Consider the following 19,454-nt stretch of genomic DNA (forward strand, 5'->3'; position numbering starts at 1 on the left):
ATATATTATATGTATTTATTTAAAATTATGTAATTTTTTAAAAGCTGGGTGTGTCAGCTAACCAGCTGGTATATATCAAACGGTGACCACATTTAAAGAAAGAAAGGAAATCCCAGATCGGTAATAAATATGAATTAACAAGTACAAAGAAATAGATTCATTTATTCATTTGTTAGTGCTTGGCATGTAGTAGATGATTTATAATGAATGAGGGAATGGTAGATGTATATTGAATACCATCTATGTGTCCGGTATTGTGATAGCTGTTGAAGCAACTGTGAAAACACTGGATACCAAGAGGTATTTTTACTTCTCTCATTGGGGAATACCGTAGCATAAGATTGTAGCAAACACCCAGCTTATGCACAGAAAGAGACATATATTGGTGCTTGACTTCTAGGGCCCTTGAAAGATTTTTGATCAGAGTTTGAACTGGAGGCCCATGAAAGAGTTATAATGAGAGTTACAAGAATGTACGAGTCTGGGCTCAAACTGTCTACTCCACCCTAGAAGATTACCATCTGAATTCACTTCAGAGTGGCCCAAGAAGGCCCTTCATTTCCACCCCGGTTGAATCTGCTCTCTCTCCCATCTGTGAATCTCCTGAAAACAACTTATTTCATCAGCACATCTTAGATAGTTTTAATATTTGTTCCAGCATCTGTGAAATTTGTGACCCTTTTTCCTGCAGTGGAGATTTATTTAAGACAGTGGCAGAGGGATGCCTGGGTGGCTCGGTTGGTTAAGTATTTGCCTTCAGCTCAGGTCATGATCCCAGGGTTCTGGGATCAAGTCCCACATCTGGCTCCTTGCTTGGTGGGGAGCCTGCTTCTCTTTCTGCCTCTTCTGCCTGCTGCTCTCTGTGTTTCTGCTCTCTCTCTGACAAATAAATAGATAAAATCTTTAAAAAAAAAAAAAAAGACAGTGGCAGAATAGAAAAATTTCAGTGAGAATACATGTAGTGTTTGTTTTGCACACAAACAAAAAATAATGTCTTGAGTTTTTTTTAAAGTTCTCGGTTGTCCTTGTAGGTTTTCCCAACTAGCGCACCCTTGGAAGGAGGGACGATGCTGACCATATGTGGCTGGGACTTCGGATTCAGGAGGAATAATAAATTTGATTTAAAGAAAACCAAAGTTCTCCTTGGAAATGAGAGCTGCACCTTGACCTTAAGTGAGAGCACAACAAATATGTAAGGATCTAAAAATGTTTTTCTGGGGTGTGGTTGGAAAAAACAGGTTGTATTTTAGAATGAATGCTTATAAAGACTGTCCCAAAAGTCCACATCTTGAATCAGAAAGAGTCTTGGCCCTCTAACTTCACTTGCAGAACTGTTTTTGTTCTTAATCCTGTTTACTTACCAGGATTTAAAAAGGAGAAAGGTGACATTACCTAGGTAAAAAGAAGAAGGGTGCAGCATCAGGGAATTTTTCAGCCATTTTTGTAACATTTCTTTAGAAATAGTTTGGGTAGATTTGAAAGAACAGTACTGGGCGAAGTTGCTCCATCTTTAAAGTCTTCAAATACAGAAACTCCAATGGCTTTTTCTATAAAAATCAGTAAAAGAGCTCAATAAAGACCCTCTCTTCTAAATTTACTTTCAAAACCTCAGAAATGTAGTAAAACAGCTCAGTCACATTTTTGAGACTTCTTTCTTTCTTTTTTTGATGCATCTAAATTTATATTCAGCTGATATTTATTGGTATTATAATGTAAGGAGAGTATCTCATATAGCCATTCGTCCCAGAAGATAGCAATACCATACGGATTTTACAAAGGTATTGTCTGAAGTTCAGAAAGGTGGAATGCAGGGGCGCCTGGGTGGTTCAGCCAGTTGAGCATCTATCTGCCTTTGGCTCAGGTCATGATCCCAGAGTCCTGGGAATGAGCCCCACATCAGGGATCTTGCTAAGGAGAGAGCCTACTTCTCCCTCTGCTTGCCACTCCCCCTGCTTGTGCTCTCTCACTCTGACAAATAAATCAATAAATCTTTAAAAAGAAAAAAAAAAAAAGAGGTGGAGCTTTGTTTAGCAGAGGCAACCCAGAGAGTGAGAACTTAACAGGCCTTCAGACTCCGCTCTCCTGATTCAGGGGGTGCGCTTGTTCTATCATTTTCTCCATTCGCCTTCTATCAAATGTAAATCCCATACTGAATGGAGGATCTGGAAATTTTTAGTTATCAGGTAGTAGTAATAACAGCCAAACATTTCAAGCTTTATGGTTGAACCTCTTATATCAAGTGTTTATTTTATGCTTTGTAGAATTCCTTCCAGGATCACACAGAGGTCTAAATGTACTCATTTACCAAGACCAAAACATCAATTAATGTTGTACGTGTTTAGGCTAAAGGGTAAACAAATTCTTTCTAGAAATCTTCCTTGTGAGTCCTTATTCCTTGTTTTATATGTTAGAACCTGTAAAAGTAAGACATAATTCATTCTCTTTTTTAAAAATTTGCTTAATAAAACAAATAACATTTATACACTCTGAGGACTATTAAGATTATTAATTCAAAAATAATCCTGTGGAAAGTCTGTTACAACTTCACTATTTTTAAGATGACATGTGTAACCATAGAAATGTACTGTTGACATACTTTAATGAAGAGATTTGGTTTATTTATAATTAGCCCATTGTTTCATATGGTATTGAAATATTTCTTTATCTTAAGTATCCCAAACATTATGCCTATAATTTTAGAGGTTTCAACTTAGATTATTATGAATTTTTCTATTGGAGAAGTCTATATTGATGAGGTTTAACAGTTCCTGTGTTGCCTATGTGACGTGTAATAGTACAGAAATGGAAATATATGATATTTAGCCCTAATGCTTACCACAAAACTCTGCTTGCTATTCAGATTAGCCAGCTCACAATTTATAGTTAATGTTTCTTCACATAAAACAGCCAAACCAGAAAATGCCTTTGGACTTGCAACATATTAAACTTTGGGGTTTTTTTCAGGCTGAAATGCACAGTTGGTCCTGCAGTGAATGAGCATTTCAATATATCTATAATTATTGCAAATGGTCGAGGGACAGCACAATACAGTAAATTTTCCTATGTGGTAAGTCGAAGCACTAATTCTTGAGAACATAGGATATTTGTTACTTAATCTATTTAGAGTCATAAAATTAACAAGTTACTTTGTTTTGTTTTTATTTCCTTTTCAGGATCCTATAATAACAAGTATTTCTCCAAGTTACGGACCTAAGACTGGTGGCACCTTGCTAACTTTAAATGGAAAGTACCTGAACAGTGGGAATTCTAGACACATTTCAATTGGTAGAGAAACATGTACTTTAAAAAGGTATTGTAAATTATTTTTTGTTGCATCAATCAAATAGGATTAGTATCTACACCTAACAAATCAAGAAAAGATTGTTCTTTTTGTGTGTGTGAGGAGGAAAATCAAGATGTATATTATTTACTCCCCTACTGACAAAACTTCCTCCTTCCCATATCCATCTACCTTTTTGCTGATCTTTCTACCCTTCCCTTGTGTTGATTAATTCCACTTTTTAAGTTTGTCTTCCCTTCTACCTTCTCTAGTTTTACGTCTTATTATTCTGGCTATGCTATGAGCTGTGAGATTCTGATAATTGACAGTAAATTAAACATTTCCATCAAGATTTACAATTTGGCTAAATCACTTTGGGGACGTGAGAAACGTGAGGGAGCTTGGGTCTAGAGGGAAGTTGGGTTTCTGATTCTTAGAGATGAAAGAACTCAGTTTAATCAAATATCAAAAAGATACTTTAAAAATTGCTTAAAATCCCAAATGTTTTGAAGTCATAGATGGTTTGTCTACAACAAGGTTCAGGTTGGGATCCAGTCAAATGTAAATAGGCTACATTAGAAAGAGCTTTTTGGGAGGCCTTTGTTTGGCTCAGTGGGTTAAGCCTCTGCCTTCAGCTCAGGTCATGATTCCGCTTAGGTCATGATTCTGCTTAGGTCATGATTCCACTCAGGTCATGATCTCAGGGTGCTGGGATCCAGCCGCGCATCGCATCAGGCTCTCTGCTCAAAGGGAGCCTGCTTCCCCCTCTCTCTGTGCCTGCTGCTCTGCCTACTTGTGATCTCTCTCTGTCAAATAAATAAATAAAATCTTTAAAAATAAAAAAAGAACTTTTTTCTTTTTTTTTTTTTTAAAGATTTTATTTATTTATTTGTCATAGAGAGAGAAGCGAGAGCAAGCACAGGCAGGCAGAGGCAGAGGGAGAAGCAGGCTCCCTGCTGAGCAAGGAGCCCGATGTGGGACTCGATCCCAGGACGCTGGGATCATGACCTGAGCCGAAGGCAGCTGCTTAACCAACTGAGCCACCCAGGCGTCCCAAAAAAGAACTTTTTTCTTAACACATCTGGAAATTCTCATTTAGGAGCCAATGAGTGATACACTTTTGATTTATGCATATAATTCTAAAATATGTGCATCTAACAGCTAAGGTCAATTTTCTTAATTTTTTTGTTCAGTGTGTCAGATAGTATTCTCGAATGTTATACCCCAGCTCAAACCACTCCAACTGAGTTTCCCATTAAATTGAAAATTGACTTAGCCAACCGAGAGATGAACAGCTTCAGTTACCAGGAAGACCCCATTGTCTATGCAATTCATCCAACCAAATCTTTTATTAGGTAAGTAAAAGCTTCTGATGAGTGTAAGAAAATAATGAACATAAGAATGATTTGTCTGTCAAATAGTCAAGAGGAATTGCAGTTTTATCTCTAGCTTTGATGCAGTTGCATTTCTTTTAAAGGCCACCTTTCTAATTCAGGAGTGAAAACTACATTCAGGTTCTGAGTACAATTTGACTTTATCATTGCTAGGTTCATGCCAAGAAACTTTTTATCCTACTCTATTACATGTTAAATGGATTTCAGTGCAACAGTTTAATGTGACACCTTAGTATTTATGTAATTACATTATGTACATATCAAGTCTGTACTAACTTTAGTGCCCAAAAGTGGAGTTACCTTTTTTCCCTCCATTCTTCAGTGTATTTTTGCTCTGCCTACTTTGGACACAACCTTCTCCCATACCAGACTTCCTTTGAATAAGTATTTCTTTGGGCCCAGTTCAGTCTGCCTTGTTTCCATCAATTCTGTCTAATAATAATTAAGTTCATTTCATTTGGATTTATTTTTAAAAGAGAAAAAATATTTCTTTTGTATATTTTGTGAGTAAAAGAAAAATACATTTCTTCAACTTATAAAATAGAAATTTTAAAATATATTTTCAAGTTCAATAACTTTGTTTCCAAAAAAATAGTTACCACAGAACTTCCATGTGACTTTGGTTGTGACTGTAAATTTCAGTCACTACATGGGATATAATTTAACTTCTTTCTTAAAATACTTGGTAGAGAAAGGACTTCTCAATATTACTGTTTTTCTATTTTATTTTGCCAGTGGTGGGAGCACAATAACAGCTATTGGAAAAAACTTGCATTCAGTTAGTGTCCTGAGGATGGGAATAAATGTACATGAAGCAAGAAGGAACTTTACAGTGGTAAGTGCTTTGAGAGATGGTTGTGCTTAAAACTCTGCATCCCTGCTTTTACCACTAGCTTTCTGGGTATATAGGACATTCGGGTTTTGCTTTTAATTTTGCTAGTTACCTTCCTTGCAACACAGATCCAACAGTATATTTTATAAAACAACTAAAATTATCTTGCCTCAGGCAAACATAAAATGCACACACACACACACACACACTCATACAATGCTAGACACAAATGATGATTACCAACTTGAGACAGTGTTTTTAAAGATAGTTGATACAGATAGAAACTTCGTCATTCCTTGTCTTAGTTCAGGATGCTATAACAGAAATACCGTAGACTGGGTGTTTAACAATAAATGTTAAACAACAAACATTTATTTCTCGCAGTTCTGGAAGTTGGGAAGTGTAAGATTAAGGTACCAGCAGATCCAGGTGTCTGGTGAGGGCATGGTTTCTGATTTGCAGAAGACCACCTTGGGATTACATCCTCACATGGCAGAAAGAGAAAGAGAAGCAAGCTCTCTTGGGTCTCTTCTATTTTTTTTTTTGTTAATATTTGAGAGAGAGAGGAAAGAAAGAGCAAGAGAGCACGCCTACACATAACCAGGGGGGTGGGGAGAAGGAGGGACACAGGAGGAAAGCAATCCCTGCTAAGTGGGGAGCCCAAGAGAGGCTCAGTTCCAGGACCCTGAGATCATGACCTGAGCCAAAGTCAGATGCTTAACTCACTGAGCCACCCAGGTGCCCCTTGAATCTCTTCTTATAAGGGCACTAACTCCATAAGCACTCAATTCTTATAACCTAATGACCTTCCTGAGGCCCCATCTCCAAATACCATCGTGCTGAGGATTAGAGTTACAACATGTGACTTTGAGAGGGGCACAAACATTCAGTCCATAGAATTCTTCTCTCCCTTTTTTAAAGGTACCAAAGAACATTGCTCTTTTGCTTTAATCTTGCTGCAGCATCCTTGTTTTTCTAAATGGCAGCACACATCTTACATCCCAGTGTTGTTATTGTTCTTCTTGTACCTTTGTTAGCATGTTATCAAATAATGAGAAAGACCATTAGAAGACTGATGTCCTAGAGTGTATGTTATTTGGTATTTCTCTACCTTCCCTTCTTTTATTTGCAAAGTTGATTAAAATTAAACGAAGGCCTCCTTAAAAGTGATTGACCTATCTTGTGGCCTAACAATTTATATAGATTACATTGAAATGGTAATTTTAGTTTAGACTTTAGGAAGGTTGGAGTTATTTACAAGGATTTCATATTTTTGTTGATGTTTTTCTCTAATATAAAATACCATAATCTAGTTGGACTTGTGCACTCAACTAAAAATGAAAGTTCTAAGTGCCCCCTTTCAAGCAGGGTCTCAATTGGGCAGGTGATAGATTGAATTAAAGCACTTTCTTTTAGATTCTCCATCCAATATTTCTTGAAGACTAAGGCCACAGTGTTCTTTAATTACAAAAACCAATTTGGGGCTAAAAATGTCAAGCCAAATCACCAAACAATAAGGTCATCTCCAATGAGATTTTTCCTGACCTTCTCTATCAGCCATATTGCATCACCTCTAAAGAGTATTATTAGATTTTTATCATATTCCTGCGAGATTGTACTCCAGGGAGTTACCGGATGAAGTAGAGAGCTTTAAAACCAATCCCCACACATGGCCACAAATAAAGTTAGAACACCACTGCTATTAGTTTAAAGAGTATCACTTCTCCACAGCTAAACAGAACAATTTTTCATTAACAAAATAAGAGTACCCTTTTTGGTGTTGGCGTGTGACTATCTAGAAATCTGAGAAATTATTATTTAATCATGCTGAGCCCAAGTTATTAAAATTATAGCTAAATTTCCTTCTCCCTCATAACCATTATGATGACATGTAGACACCTTTTGGCTTTATTCATTCATTTGTAATCAAACATTTCTTTAAAAACCTCCTAGATGTTAAACATGAGTTCCATAACCCAAGGAAGATTCAAACAGTGATAGAAGATAAAAATCTTACCTCTACGTATCTGGAAATGTAAACTTCTCTTGTTTTCACCACAAATGTATTATCACAATAGAAGAATATATTAGAATTAGGTGAGAATGAACAATTCAATTTGACTATTGTTTGGAAAATTCCTTATAAAGAACTGTGTGTTTCTTGGTGCTTATAGAATTTGAAGCTGACCATGACCATGAACCCATTTATTATTTAACAAATAAAAACTCTTGGGGGGGCCGGGTGGCTTAGTGGGTTAAAGCCTCTGCCTTCAGCTCAGGTCATGATCCCAGGGTCCTGGGATCGAGCCCCGCATCGGGCTCTCTGCTCAGCAGGGAGCTTGCTTCCTCCTCTCTCTCTCTGCCTGCCTCTGTGCCTACTTGTGATCTCTGTCTGTCAAATAAATAAATAAATAAATCTTTAACAAAAAGAAAAAACAAATAAAAACTCTTGGCCAGATCTGATTTAGATATACCGATCCAGCCATGATAACTTTTAAGTCCAACAAATTCTAAATCTTTTAAAATAAAAAATACTAAAAAAAATAAAATAAAAATACATCATCTTAACAAGATTAATATTAATTAATTCACAGTATGGCGCAGAAGCCAGCAGTTTATTGTATAGTTTTCAAAATTTTTATTGTTAATAGAGAATTATTGTGTTGGCAGTAAAATTATTCATTTCCATGTTTCAAGATGATAATAAATAGCTTTTGGCCTTATAATATGAATTTGACATAAAACTAATACTTTGTTTCCATTTTGTCTGTATGTGTCTGTATGTATCTGTTTTCTCTATCTGCTTATAACATGCATTTTAAAATGTAGAATAATTATTTTTAATTATTTTTAGAAGAAAATATAGAATACCCAATTTTGCTTGTGCTTTTTATGTATATCCTGAGTCCTTTTTCTATTGTGGGCATAACTAATTGTTATATCTACAACTCTACTTGTCAAAGAAAAGGAAATCTAAGGATGTTGTTGCTTGTTTGTCTTTTTCTTGGGGGAAAAAATGCAACCATTTAACCTCAAATGTGCCACTTTGTGTTGCTGGTTTAGTCTAAGCACAATCGAGAGGAAGCCACATTTTCCAAACTTCCATAAATCAGAATTCCAAAGGGGAAGATTTGAAGTGAAAGATAAAAGCACATGAAGTAATAAAAGCAGAGCCTTTGTAAAATAGTATAAGAAAAGATCTGCTGATATAGAATATAGAGTGAGTAAGAAGTCATAGAGCACAGGGTTAAGGCAGTGAATTTAAGCCAATGGCCTAGGATTTATGTTCCCTACTCTGCCATGCAGAGTTGTGTGACCTGACATTAGCTCAAAAAGCTGTTTCTTCATTTGTAAAATGTGGGGAATCATAGTACCTATCTCTTAGGACTGTTTTGAGGATGAAATGAGACCAGCCTATAAAGTATTTTGCACAGAACCTGGCATCAAAAATTGATAGCTTGAAACACATTAATAAGATGACCTGACTACATAGCTAATTATAATGTCATCAGTATGGTGCACAGTAGTTGGCAAAGTTCTTAACATGTAGTATCACACATTGTGAGTAACATTTTAATCTTAATTCTTAATTGAGGACACTGAGTCTCCTTCTAAGGGCTTTGGATTCTCACAACTTATTTTCGAGGTATGGTGTGAATCAAGGACTTCTAATCACACAAAGTCCAGCTCTCACGCTGCCATTTCTGTTTCATAAACAAAGAGACAGTCCCCTCCAGGTGACTGACTGTCCTGTCATCTTAAGGAAAATAAAATTGATGGAGGAGGGAGAGCCATCTTCAATTAGATCAGAATAGCTTATTCCAGGCCAGTGAAGCCCTGTGCTCCTTTAAAGATTGTGTTAGGATAATTTTGCATCTCTCATGTTACCAGAAATGTGTTCTTCAACATTAAGAAATTAAATGCTGATTTTTTTTCAAATATTACATATTTTTAATTGATTGTCTAAAACAGTGAAATGTGGAAGTTGCTATTGATGTTGTCAAGCTATCTTCTGTCTACAGTGGATAATTGTGTCTTACTATAGGCATGTCAACATCGCTCTAATTCAGAGATAATCTGCTGTACAACTCCTTCACTGCAACAGCTGAGTCTGCAGCTCCCTCTGAAAACCAAAGCCTTTTTCATGTTAGATGGGATCCATTCCAAATACTTTGATCTCATTTATGTACATAATCCTGTGTTTAAGCCTTTTGAAAAGCCAGTGATGATCTCAATAGGCAATGAAAATGTACTGGAAATTAAGGTAAGAAATGCATAAAAATGCCCTCTTAAATTTTCAACTTGAACTTAATTGACTTCATAGCTGTCTGAATAGAATTGTTGTACTGGGTCATTATCTTATACTACATCAGCGAATATCTAAACTCTGTAAAACAAATCTTTTTGGCATAAGACTAAAAGTTAAGTATAATCATGGACTACTTTTTAATGAAGCATTTAAAAATTCTTTCTTGTGTGTGTACTAAAAAGTAGCAAATGTGGGACACAATCTATTAAATAGTCTGCCTGTAATGTATCATTCTGCTGCTGTTATACATTTCCCTGGACACCTAAATGTGCTCATTATGAGATAAAAGGTAAGAACCTTGAAAGTAAATGCATGGGGCACCTGGATGGCTCAGTGGGTTTAAGTCTCTGCATTTGACTCAGGTCCTGGTCTCTGGGTCCAGGGATAGAGCCCTGCATTGGGCTCTCTGCTCAGTGGGGGGCCTACTTCCCTCCTCCGCCCACCTGCCTCTCTGCCTACTTGTGATCTCTCTCTCAAATAAATAAATAAAATTTTTTAAAAAAGAAAGAAAGTAAATGCATCAGTTGTAGTTCTGTGCTTCCTTGTAGTACTTAGAATTTTGTATCTGGGTATGGTCATCTCTAAACTGATTTCTAAATGGAGCTGGATTTCCTCTACTGTAGGAATATAGTAACCTCTAAATGTAATTTAATTGGAGAATAACAAATTATCTCTTCTAACCCAGCCTGTTGCAAACAGAGAACACTCAAATGCAGAGAGGTTAAGTGGCTTGACAAGTGATGGGACATGGCAAAACAAAGACTAGAATACAGCTGTCTTATGTCACTTCGGTCATTTTTATTTCAAGTAATAGTAAAACAGCAAAATCATCAAGACTTTATCAGTAGCCCCGTCACTAGAAAGAGCAAAATACTTACCCTTCACTATGTTGTTTTAGACATTCAGAACTTTCCCCTGAAAGATAGCCTGAATGCAAATATGAACAAATACAAAGTAATAGGATAATCCTTGTTTAGATATATGTTCCTGTAGATCATCTCCATCTAAGTAATAACACATTTCTGCTAAAGTTTTTCTGCTTTTTCAACGAGATTTTATCTTTAGCCAAATTCGTGCACACGTTCATACTCATATAAGTTTACTCACCTCGAATTGTGTTTTGCACAATAATTAAGCAAGCCCAGCATGAAATTAAATGGAAGCCTGCTTCAGTGAACAGCATGTTTACCACAGCAAAGTTCTTTCATCTGCTTCTTTAATTAGTTTTAGAAAAGGAGAAAGAGCTTTTATCACTTCTTTTTTTTTTTTCAATAAAACTAATCTACTGTGACCTTTTGCTTTCAACAATTACTGTGTTTGCCATTTGAAAGATTCCATTTGGTTTTTCTTAATGAAAACAAAGGTTTATTTGCAAATGTTTTTACGCCCAGATAAACTCTATATTTCTCTTCCTCTATCTCTGATGGAAGGATTAGAAATAAATGGTCCTTTATCTACCCTTCCAAGCACAGTCTTATATAGAAGTGAAAACTTCTTTTTCTGTAAATTAAATACCAATTATTCAATGTCCTTCAAAATTGTTGGACCTAAAAAAACATGATTTGACATCATCCTCAGCCTTTCAATGCTCTTCCCAGCATGGCCCAAGGGAGTCTCTGGAAACAGACACAAAACACTTTCTTTTTTTCTCTGACTCTTTTCTCAAACAAGTGTATAATATCTGTCATGTCACAGAATGACAGTTTGGGGAGAAAAGGGTGATTTAGGGGGATTATTTTGGTATCATCATTCAGTCTCCCATAGTCCATTTTCTTTATACATGAGGAAATCTAAGGTGTAAGAAAAGATTATGTGACAGCTATTTAACCCTTTATCAGTTTCTAAAGTTGATCACATTAAAACCTCTGCCTCACTTGGGATAGAAACAAAAGCAAACCTTATGAGAAAAGTCCTCTTCTAGACATGCAGTGCACTGTTTTTATCAAAAGAAAGAATGCCATTTTATTTCATGTTGTGCTTGTCCAATTACTGTTCAAAACATGAGTGTGAAGTAGGTTTGTATTCCATCAGTGAAAGCTATGGAGAGAATTATGTGTTTAGAGAGAAGTTGTTCCTTATTGCCGAGAGTTCATGGTCCTCAATCAGCCATGCCTACAGAAATTCCCTGGCTAAAAAGAGATTGTGATAGTCCCCAGCCCTAGTTGTGGGAATTGCCTCAGTCAGCAGTACACCATGACCAAGAGGGTCAGCCAAGTTTGGATCAATAAAAATGTAACAGAGACCAAGGATCAATTATCCCTCAGAATGAACCAGAAATCCCATTGATGTGGGAGGTAGTTTATGGCCACGATTTCAAGTTAGTCAGGACAAATTGTGGACAGTGGTCATCAAAAGTAGACACCTCCTTTGGAGTACACACCAGGACACAATGTTTATGTCAATAGCAGCTCACATATTTTTGGAAGATTAGTCAACATAGTACTTTGATGTATATTATTTCATTTCAGACTCATATGGACCCATGTGGTTTAGAGGTCCAGTAATGATTATCCCCATTTACGAATAAGTAAACATAGGCTTAGAAAGCTTGGGTGATTTGTCTTACAGAGCAAATAGCAGGACTAGGACTCACATCTCTCGATTCCAAATCTCATCTTTACAGTAGATTTTCATATCAACTTTCATTTAATATATACCAAAATACCTTTCATAACAGACAAAATTTTCTATCATATGGTATATATCGTATGGTATATAATCTATACAATTCTTTAGGTGAGATAGCTCTAAATTCCTTAAGCAGAATTGATTTTTAGATATTTGTAAAGAAACCCTACTTTTTTCCATAATTATCTTATTATGTGACATTTGTGCGTGAGCATATTTTATGGAAGGTAGAGAAGTACAGTATGTAATGCTGGAACAAAGACTACCTGACACTGACCTGGGGATTTATGTTATTTTGGAGCATATTGATGTATATGGTCATCGCGATGCTTCAGAGGTACAGTCTGGAAAAATGAGCTAAATCAGGAAAATGGGTGGGGGTGGGGGGTGCAGGAAGATTAGTAGTTTTACAGTGCCCCAGCTGGCAATGAAGAAACCATTTTAATTTCGTTCATGCAGCTTTTCCCAAATGACCAGGAAATTTTTGCAAATGCTTATTAATATCCTGTGGAACTCCGTTGTTTTTTTTTTTTAAGATTTTATTTATTTATTTATTTGTTTGTTTTTAACATTTTATTTATTTATTTGAGAGAGAGAGAGACAGTGAGAGAGAGCATGAGCGAGGAGGTCAGAGGGAGAAGCAGACTCCCCATGCAGCCGGGAGCCCGATGTGGGACTCGATCCCGGGACTCCGGGATCATGACCTGAGCCGAAGGCAGTCGTCCAACCAACTGAGCCACCCAGGCGTCCCTGGAAGGCTTCTGTGAAGGTTCTTTTGCCTAGTCTCTAAACAGAGGGACTCATATCCTCTGGAGGAAGTGTAAATCTCCCCCTTCTGACCCTATCAGCACCAACTTGCGCTGACTTTCTGTTTGCGGACCTCCCTGGACTGTTGCCTCTCTGGGTCTTCTACCAACCTGCACCTCATTGCTTTAGCTGGCTTTCCCAGACTCAATCTTGTGGCCACCTGGATATCTGAAATCTTGTAAGATCCCTCCTGCTATTATGCTGTTTTCCAATTCTACCTACTGTCACCATCTACTGTGTTCTGTAACCAGCACAGACATGGGTCCCCAGGCCTGAATCCTGGATAGAAACACCGAGTCACACCTGGCCAGAGTTGGAGATGAAAGGAATAAGGGACATCCTAACATAACACATTAGGAGTAATTAGTTTTCACTTTAGAAAAGTATTTATTTTAACATTACAGTGAAAAGAAAAACCTCTTGTTTACCTTTATATTCTTAGTAACTAGAATAGTGTCTAACACAGAGTAAATGATAAGCAGATTTTGTATCAGATGAAATTTGATTTGCCTCATGACCTAGTCCCTTCTTGAACCTAAGTTCTCAATGCATAAAGCTGGAATGACAATAATATCTACCTCGGGGGGCTATCCTTACAAGATAAAATGAGATAATTATAATTCTAAAATGCTCTATTTGTGTTGGGGATTAAAGACCAGAAAGTTTTTCCTGCACTGCTTTATTTAAAAGAGTATATTGCCATTTTAATGACTGGGGAACTGAGCTAATTTATATGTTCTATTTTAATAATAGTTAATATTAAAAAATTAAAAGTAAATTTAAAAAGTCCTAAACATATGCATTTTTCCCACAACTCCATAAAGATATGTTTATTTTAAATGACAAAAAGTACCCTCTATCTGTGGCCCCTGGGTGGCTCAGTGGGTTAAAACCTCTGCCTTCGGCTCGGGTCATGATCCCAGGGTCCTGGGATCGAGGTCCCGCATCGGGCTCTCTGCTCAGCAGGGAACCTACTTCCTCCTCTCTATCTCTCTGTCATCTGCCTCTCTGCCTACTTGTGATCTCTCTCTTTCAAATAAATAAATAAAAATCTAAAAAAAATAAAAATAAAAAAAATAAAGCCTCTGCCTTTAGCCCAGGTCATGATGTCAGGGTCCTGGGATTGAGCCCCACATGGGGCTCTCTGTTCAGTGCTCCCCCCTCTCTCTGCCTGCCTCTCTGCCTACTTGTGATTTCTGTCAAATAAATAAATAAAATCTTTAAAAAAAAAAAAGGACCCTCTATCTATTTTTACTTTTTTCTGATTCAGAGCCCTCTGCATATAGTAGTAGATGGCCCGTATCCCTTTTGTGACATCTTGGGTGGTAAACTTTTAAAACAATTACACATACAAAGCTTATAGTAATTACTTGTATGTCACGATTTATATGTTCCCTACTAGACACAAATGAAAAGGGGTTCGGTGTTAGCTGAGTGGCCTGTTTTTGTTTTAGTGGAAGCCTTTATGCACATCCAAGGAGACCTGTGCCTAAAAGGAGTATTGGAAGGCAAATGCAGTATGTTCATCCCTTCCCCCAGCCCTGGTTATCATCTAAGCAAGCAAGACACATTTTAGTCATTCCCTCATAAATCAAGCCCTGCCACTCTTTAATCTCTTTTCTTTGTCATTCCCTGAATTCCCTCCAATACGTGAGTGAGTGCCTTACCCCTCGTCAGACCTAACCAACAAGTTGTCATTTGGAGCCCCAAAGTGACCTGTTAGATTTATGTGTTTTTATGTTGAATTGCCCTGTGTGGCTGACCTGGTTCAATGACATACACATACTGCCTCTAGAAATATCTAAAAAACAGAAGGATAGGGTTCATCTCTATGCATTTTTTTTCTTAGACTCCGGATTCATTTTAGAAAGAAGTATTTTCTTTTAACTTCTTTTCCCAGAATGACTTCTGACCTACCAATCTACTGAAATCCGTGTAAGACAATGTACATAAAAGCAGTTTGCCAAGTACTAAAGATCACACAAAACACAGTAGCAGTACTGTTGTTATTACTGGCTGCTCTTTGTCCATAAGAAAAATAGTAATATGTTTTGATATACTCTCCTTTTAACTTTCAATAAACAACTGTATTCATTAAGTCTTGATATGAGAAGTTGTGCCTACATTTTCACTTCTTTCCCAAGGCTAATCATTGGTTTCTTCAACAAAATATTGGTATTTTTAAAATTCCTAATAGTTACTTCATTAACTAAGTATGTCTAGTTGCATTTTTTTTAAATACTCATGTAACTAAGTGTTCAAAATAATGTAATCATGCTCTCAAATCCTAATGAGGGTTAGTTATATGGCATCTCACAGAAATTTCTGTAAAAATGAATTTACTTATATGTAAGATTCAGCTTCTCAGGTAGGATGAAAAGAAACTGCCCAACTCAAACACAAAAGGAATACATTAACATAGATCAATTAGTTCAGAATCTCTGGAGATGGGCCCCAGATATCACTATTTTGGAAAGCTCTTTCAATACGATTCTAAAAGTAAAACCAAGGTTCTGTGTCATTGCATGAGGCAGTATTAGTGGAACAACTGAATCTCTTAGTATTTCCTTTTTGCCAACCACTGATACCCCCTAAAGACATTAATAAGGTGGTTATGTTCAGTTAGTTTTTGATGTAGTGTTCAATGATTCATTCTTTATATAACTGAATATAATAATAAGATAGACCATATACTGAATTGCCAGTTGTAAAAATAAAATGCTTAAGATATTTCTTCTAGTTTAAAAAAAAAAACAAGCTGATTATGCGTAAGAGGTCATTGGCTGGAAGGGTGTGGAACAAAAATCTCTCCTTTGCTCTAAAATCGGATTTGTATAGAAAAGCTGTAAGGGCACTTGGCTGACTCAGTCTGTGAAGCATACAACTCTTGATCTCAGGGTTGTAAGTTCGAGCCCCATGTTGACTGTAGAGATTACTTGTAAATCTAAAAAAATAATAAAAAGCTCTTTGCTGTGAATCCTAATTAGTACCCCAAAATGGCCATGCTCTCTTGCAACTACCCAAATCCCACAAAAATGAGTATCATAAAATCATATGCCTTGGCAAACAATGTGGCCTATGTTTGCAGTATATTTATGTTCTTTCACAATTGTTAGCATTCCTGAAAAACTGGGAAGTGTTAACAACCTCTTTTTTCCTTTCAGGGAAATGATATTGACCCTGAAGCAGTTAAAGGTGAAGTGTTAAAAGTTGGAAATAAGAGCTGTGAGACTATATACTCAGATTCTGAAGCCGTTTTATGCAAGGTCCCCAATGACCTGCTGAAGTTGAACAACGAGCTAAATATAGAGGTGGGATTCCTGCATTTCTCTCATGATGTAAATAAAGATGCCAGTGTAATTATGTCACTTGCAGGCTTAAAATAAATCATTAAAGCTCATTTGTGTGTTGGCTTTGGCTCATCAGCTCAGCCTCGATTCTTAGTTGTTATTTTAGAATTAGTGAGGTTTTGTTGCACTGTCTCCTTCCCAAGCTCCAGAGAGTAGATCTCAAAAGTCCTTCCTAACCACACTCCCTTTCCATCATCCCCCGCTTTTGCCAAAATTTATTGTAACTCTCAGGAGGGATAAGGGCACATCCCAGTGTACCCTCCCCACACTTCTTAGGAGGCCAGAGCCAACATACTGCTGATCTTGACAGTGACCTCAAATGCAAGAACAAAGTAAAATAGGACTTAAACTATTATATATTAACTTCTTTCATGTTGCACCATACAACTCATACACTTAAAGTGTACAGTTCACTGGTTTTGAGTGTATTACCTTATTAATTTTTTAAATTATGGCAAAGTATGTGTATCATAAAATTTGCCATTTTAGCTGTTTTTTAGTGTACAATTCCATGACATTAATTACATTCACAGTATTCTTCAGCCATCACCACTAATTCTCAAATTTTTTCATCACCCCAAAGAGGAACCTTGGAACCATTAAGCCATCCTATCATATTCCCTCCTCTTCCCCAGCCCTGGGTAACCTCTAATCTATTTTCTGTCTTTATGAATTTGCCTATTCTAAATATTTCATATAAGTGGAATCATACAGTATTTGTCCTTGTGTGTTTGGCTTATTTTACTAAGCATGTTTTCATGGTTCATACGTGTTCTAGTATGTGTCAGAACTTCATTATTTTTAAGGCTAAGTAATATTCTATCAGATGGATAGACCACATTTTGTTTATCCAAGAATGAGTTAATTTTAAAGGGTTCCTGAGGTCTTCTAAAAAATTATAAAATGGAGGGGAGAGAGTAATGAAATAAGAAAATACAAAAATATTCTAAAATTTAAAGCTGAATCATGATATCAGAGTTTGAAGTTCTAAAGGACCATAAATCCTAAAAATCAAACCATTTTAAAGCCAGAAGGATCCTCAAAGATTTCTTCTTTGTCTCAAAACTAGAATAAAAATATTTTGCAACTTTATTATTCCATGTGATTATTTACCTCTTATAAAAAGTCTTCTCTGCCCCCTACCTAGCCCTTCAAGATAGAGTGAATGTCCAGTGGTCTGTTTCTTACTGATTATTCATACTTCTAAGGTGCATTTCATATTGTGTTATCACTTATTTATATATTTGTCTCCCTTTCTATAATTTAGTTCCTCAAGATCAAAAACTGGATTTTATTTATCTTTTCATCCCTAATACTTAGTTATAAGTACAAACAGCTAAGTGTCATATAAGTACTTTAGGGATCAGTAGCCCTTAATTATTTGAACACTGAAACAGAATTAAGGACTATCTTACTGCTCTGAAGGCAATTATGCCACTTCTAGAACATTAATAACCAGCTAGTACTGGGGTCCAAGGAGAGTGATTCAACCTGTGTAGTACATTTTGTATTTATCATGGCTAAATTCTTGTTTTTCTGTATTTGTCATTTTTAGTGGAAGCAAGCAGTTTCTTCAACCATCCTTGGAAAAGTAATTGTTCAACCAGATCAGAATTTCACAGGATTGATTGTTGGTGTTATCTCAATATCATTAATAGTCTTATTATTACTTGGGCTTTTCCTGTGGCTGAAAAGGAGAAAGCAAATTAAAGGTGCACTTTTTGTTGTTGTTACTATTTGCTTTAAAAAGTTACATCGAGTAAACAGTCATTACAATTTAAAATTGCCATCAATTCATGTGTGTTGTCTTAAATGCAATCCACAAACCCATGAGTTCTGGTTACTGGGTCAAGGTCTACTGGGACCCATGATAGCCAAGTCTTTAACAAGCTCTTTCTCTCTCTCTGTTTTAAGATCTGGGCAGTGAATTAGTTCGCTATGATGCAAGAGTACACACTCCTCATTTGGATAGGCTTGTAAGTGCCCGAAGTGTAAGCCCAACTACAGAAATGGTTTCAAATGAATCTGTAGACTACCGAGCTACTTTTCCAGAAGGTATATTTCAGTTTATCGTTCTAAGAAATACCTATACATATACCTCAGTGGGTTGTGGCATTGTTTTTTATTTTTGGTTTTGCCTTAATAAGTTTTTATAAAAATAAAAAAGAAGTATTTACATCTTCTTTGGCCTAAGAAGTATTTAATTTGACACAGAATTATAAGGCTCTTATTTTTAAATGGAATCGTTTACATATTGCATTAGATCTTTAAAGTCTTTAAGTTTTCCTTTCACAAAAATTTTAATTTTAAAAATCATTTTTGCAAAGGTAAGGTCTTCATCATCTGAATTCAATGCTAAGAAACTGTGAAGCACTCTTTAACAACCCAGGAATCTTTAAGATACAAACCTTATATTTATTTAAATATAAGTGGACACTGATACTTTTTTTTTAACCTGTTAATCCTCAAGCATTTAATTTCTACCTTTACTATCCCTTTAAAGGATTCTCAATGAGCTGTCAGTACACAGCCTTTTACCCACCAACATTCTAGGACTTGAATATATTCTGAGTCTTATCCAATAAAAACCTTCAATTATGCCATTTAAAAAGGAGTGGTTAGCACCATCTGCTTTGCAAGACACTAGGCCTAATACTGGTCAGGTTAACCAGAGAATTTCACATTGTTTTACTTCAAATCTCCTGGTAAAAGCAAAATGTCTGTATTGTATCTGCTTCATTATCTTTAGAAGTTCCAGGACGTGAGTCAGGTACAAGCCCTTCCCTGGTTGAATATTTACCATTAGACAAATAAAATGAGTCACAGATGGTTGGAGATACTGGAAAACTAGAAA

At 36.3% G+C, this 19,454-nt stretch overlaps 1 protein-coding gene across 2 annotated transcripts in view; it reads left to right on the plus strand.

The window, feature by feature from the left end:
* MET (MET proto-oncogene, receptor tyrosine kinase) overlaps window positions 1-19,454 on the plus strand; it is a 112,664-nt gene that overhangs the window by 70,967 nt on the left and 22,243 nt on the right. The window contains exons 6-14 of one of the 2 annotated variants that reach the window (XM_059171645.1): window positions 1,032-1,192; window positions 2,965-3,067; window positions 3,174-3,310; window positions 4,474-4,635; window positions 5,410-5,509; window positions 9,552-9,770; window positions 16,415-16,561; window positions 18,156-18,312; window positions 18,515-18,655. In XM_059171645.1, the coding sequence (XP_059027628.1) occupies window positions 1,032-1,192; window positions 2,965-3,067; window positions 3,174-3,310; window positions 4,474-4,635; window positions 5,410-5,509; window positions 9,552-9,770; window positions 16,415-16,561; window positions 18,156-18,312; window positions 18,515-18,655 (1,327 nt within the window). The remainder of the gene's footprint in view (window positions 1-1,031; window positions 1,193-2,964; window positions 3,068-3,173; window positions 3,311-4,473; window positions 4,636-5,409; window positions 5,510-9,551; window positions 9,771-16,414; window positions 16,562-18,155; window positions 18,313-18,514; window positions 18,656-19,454) is intronic. The other variant, XM_059171647.1, reaches the window with a different exon arrangement.

Source organism: Mustela lutreola, chromosome 4 (assembly GCF_030435805.1).
Source record: "Mustela lutreola isolate mMusLut2 chromosome 4, mMusLut2.pri, whole genome shotgun sequence".
NCBI lineage: Eukaryota > Metazoa > Chordata > Mammalia > Carnivora > Mustelidae > Mustela > Mustela lutreola.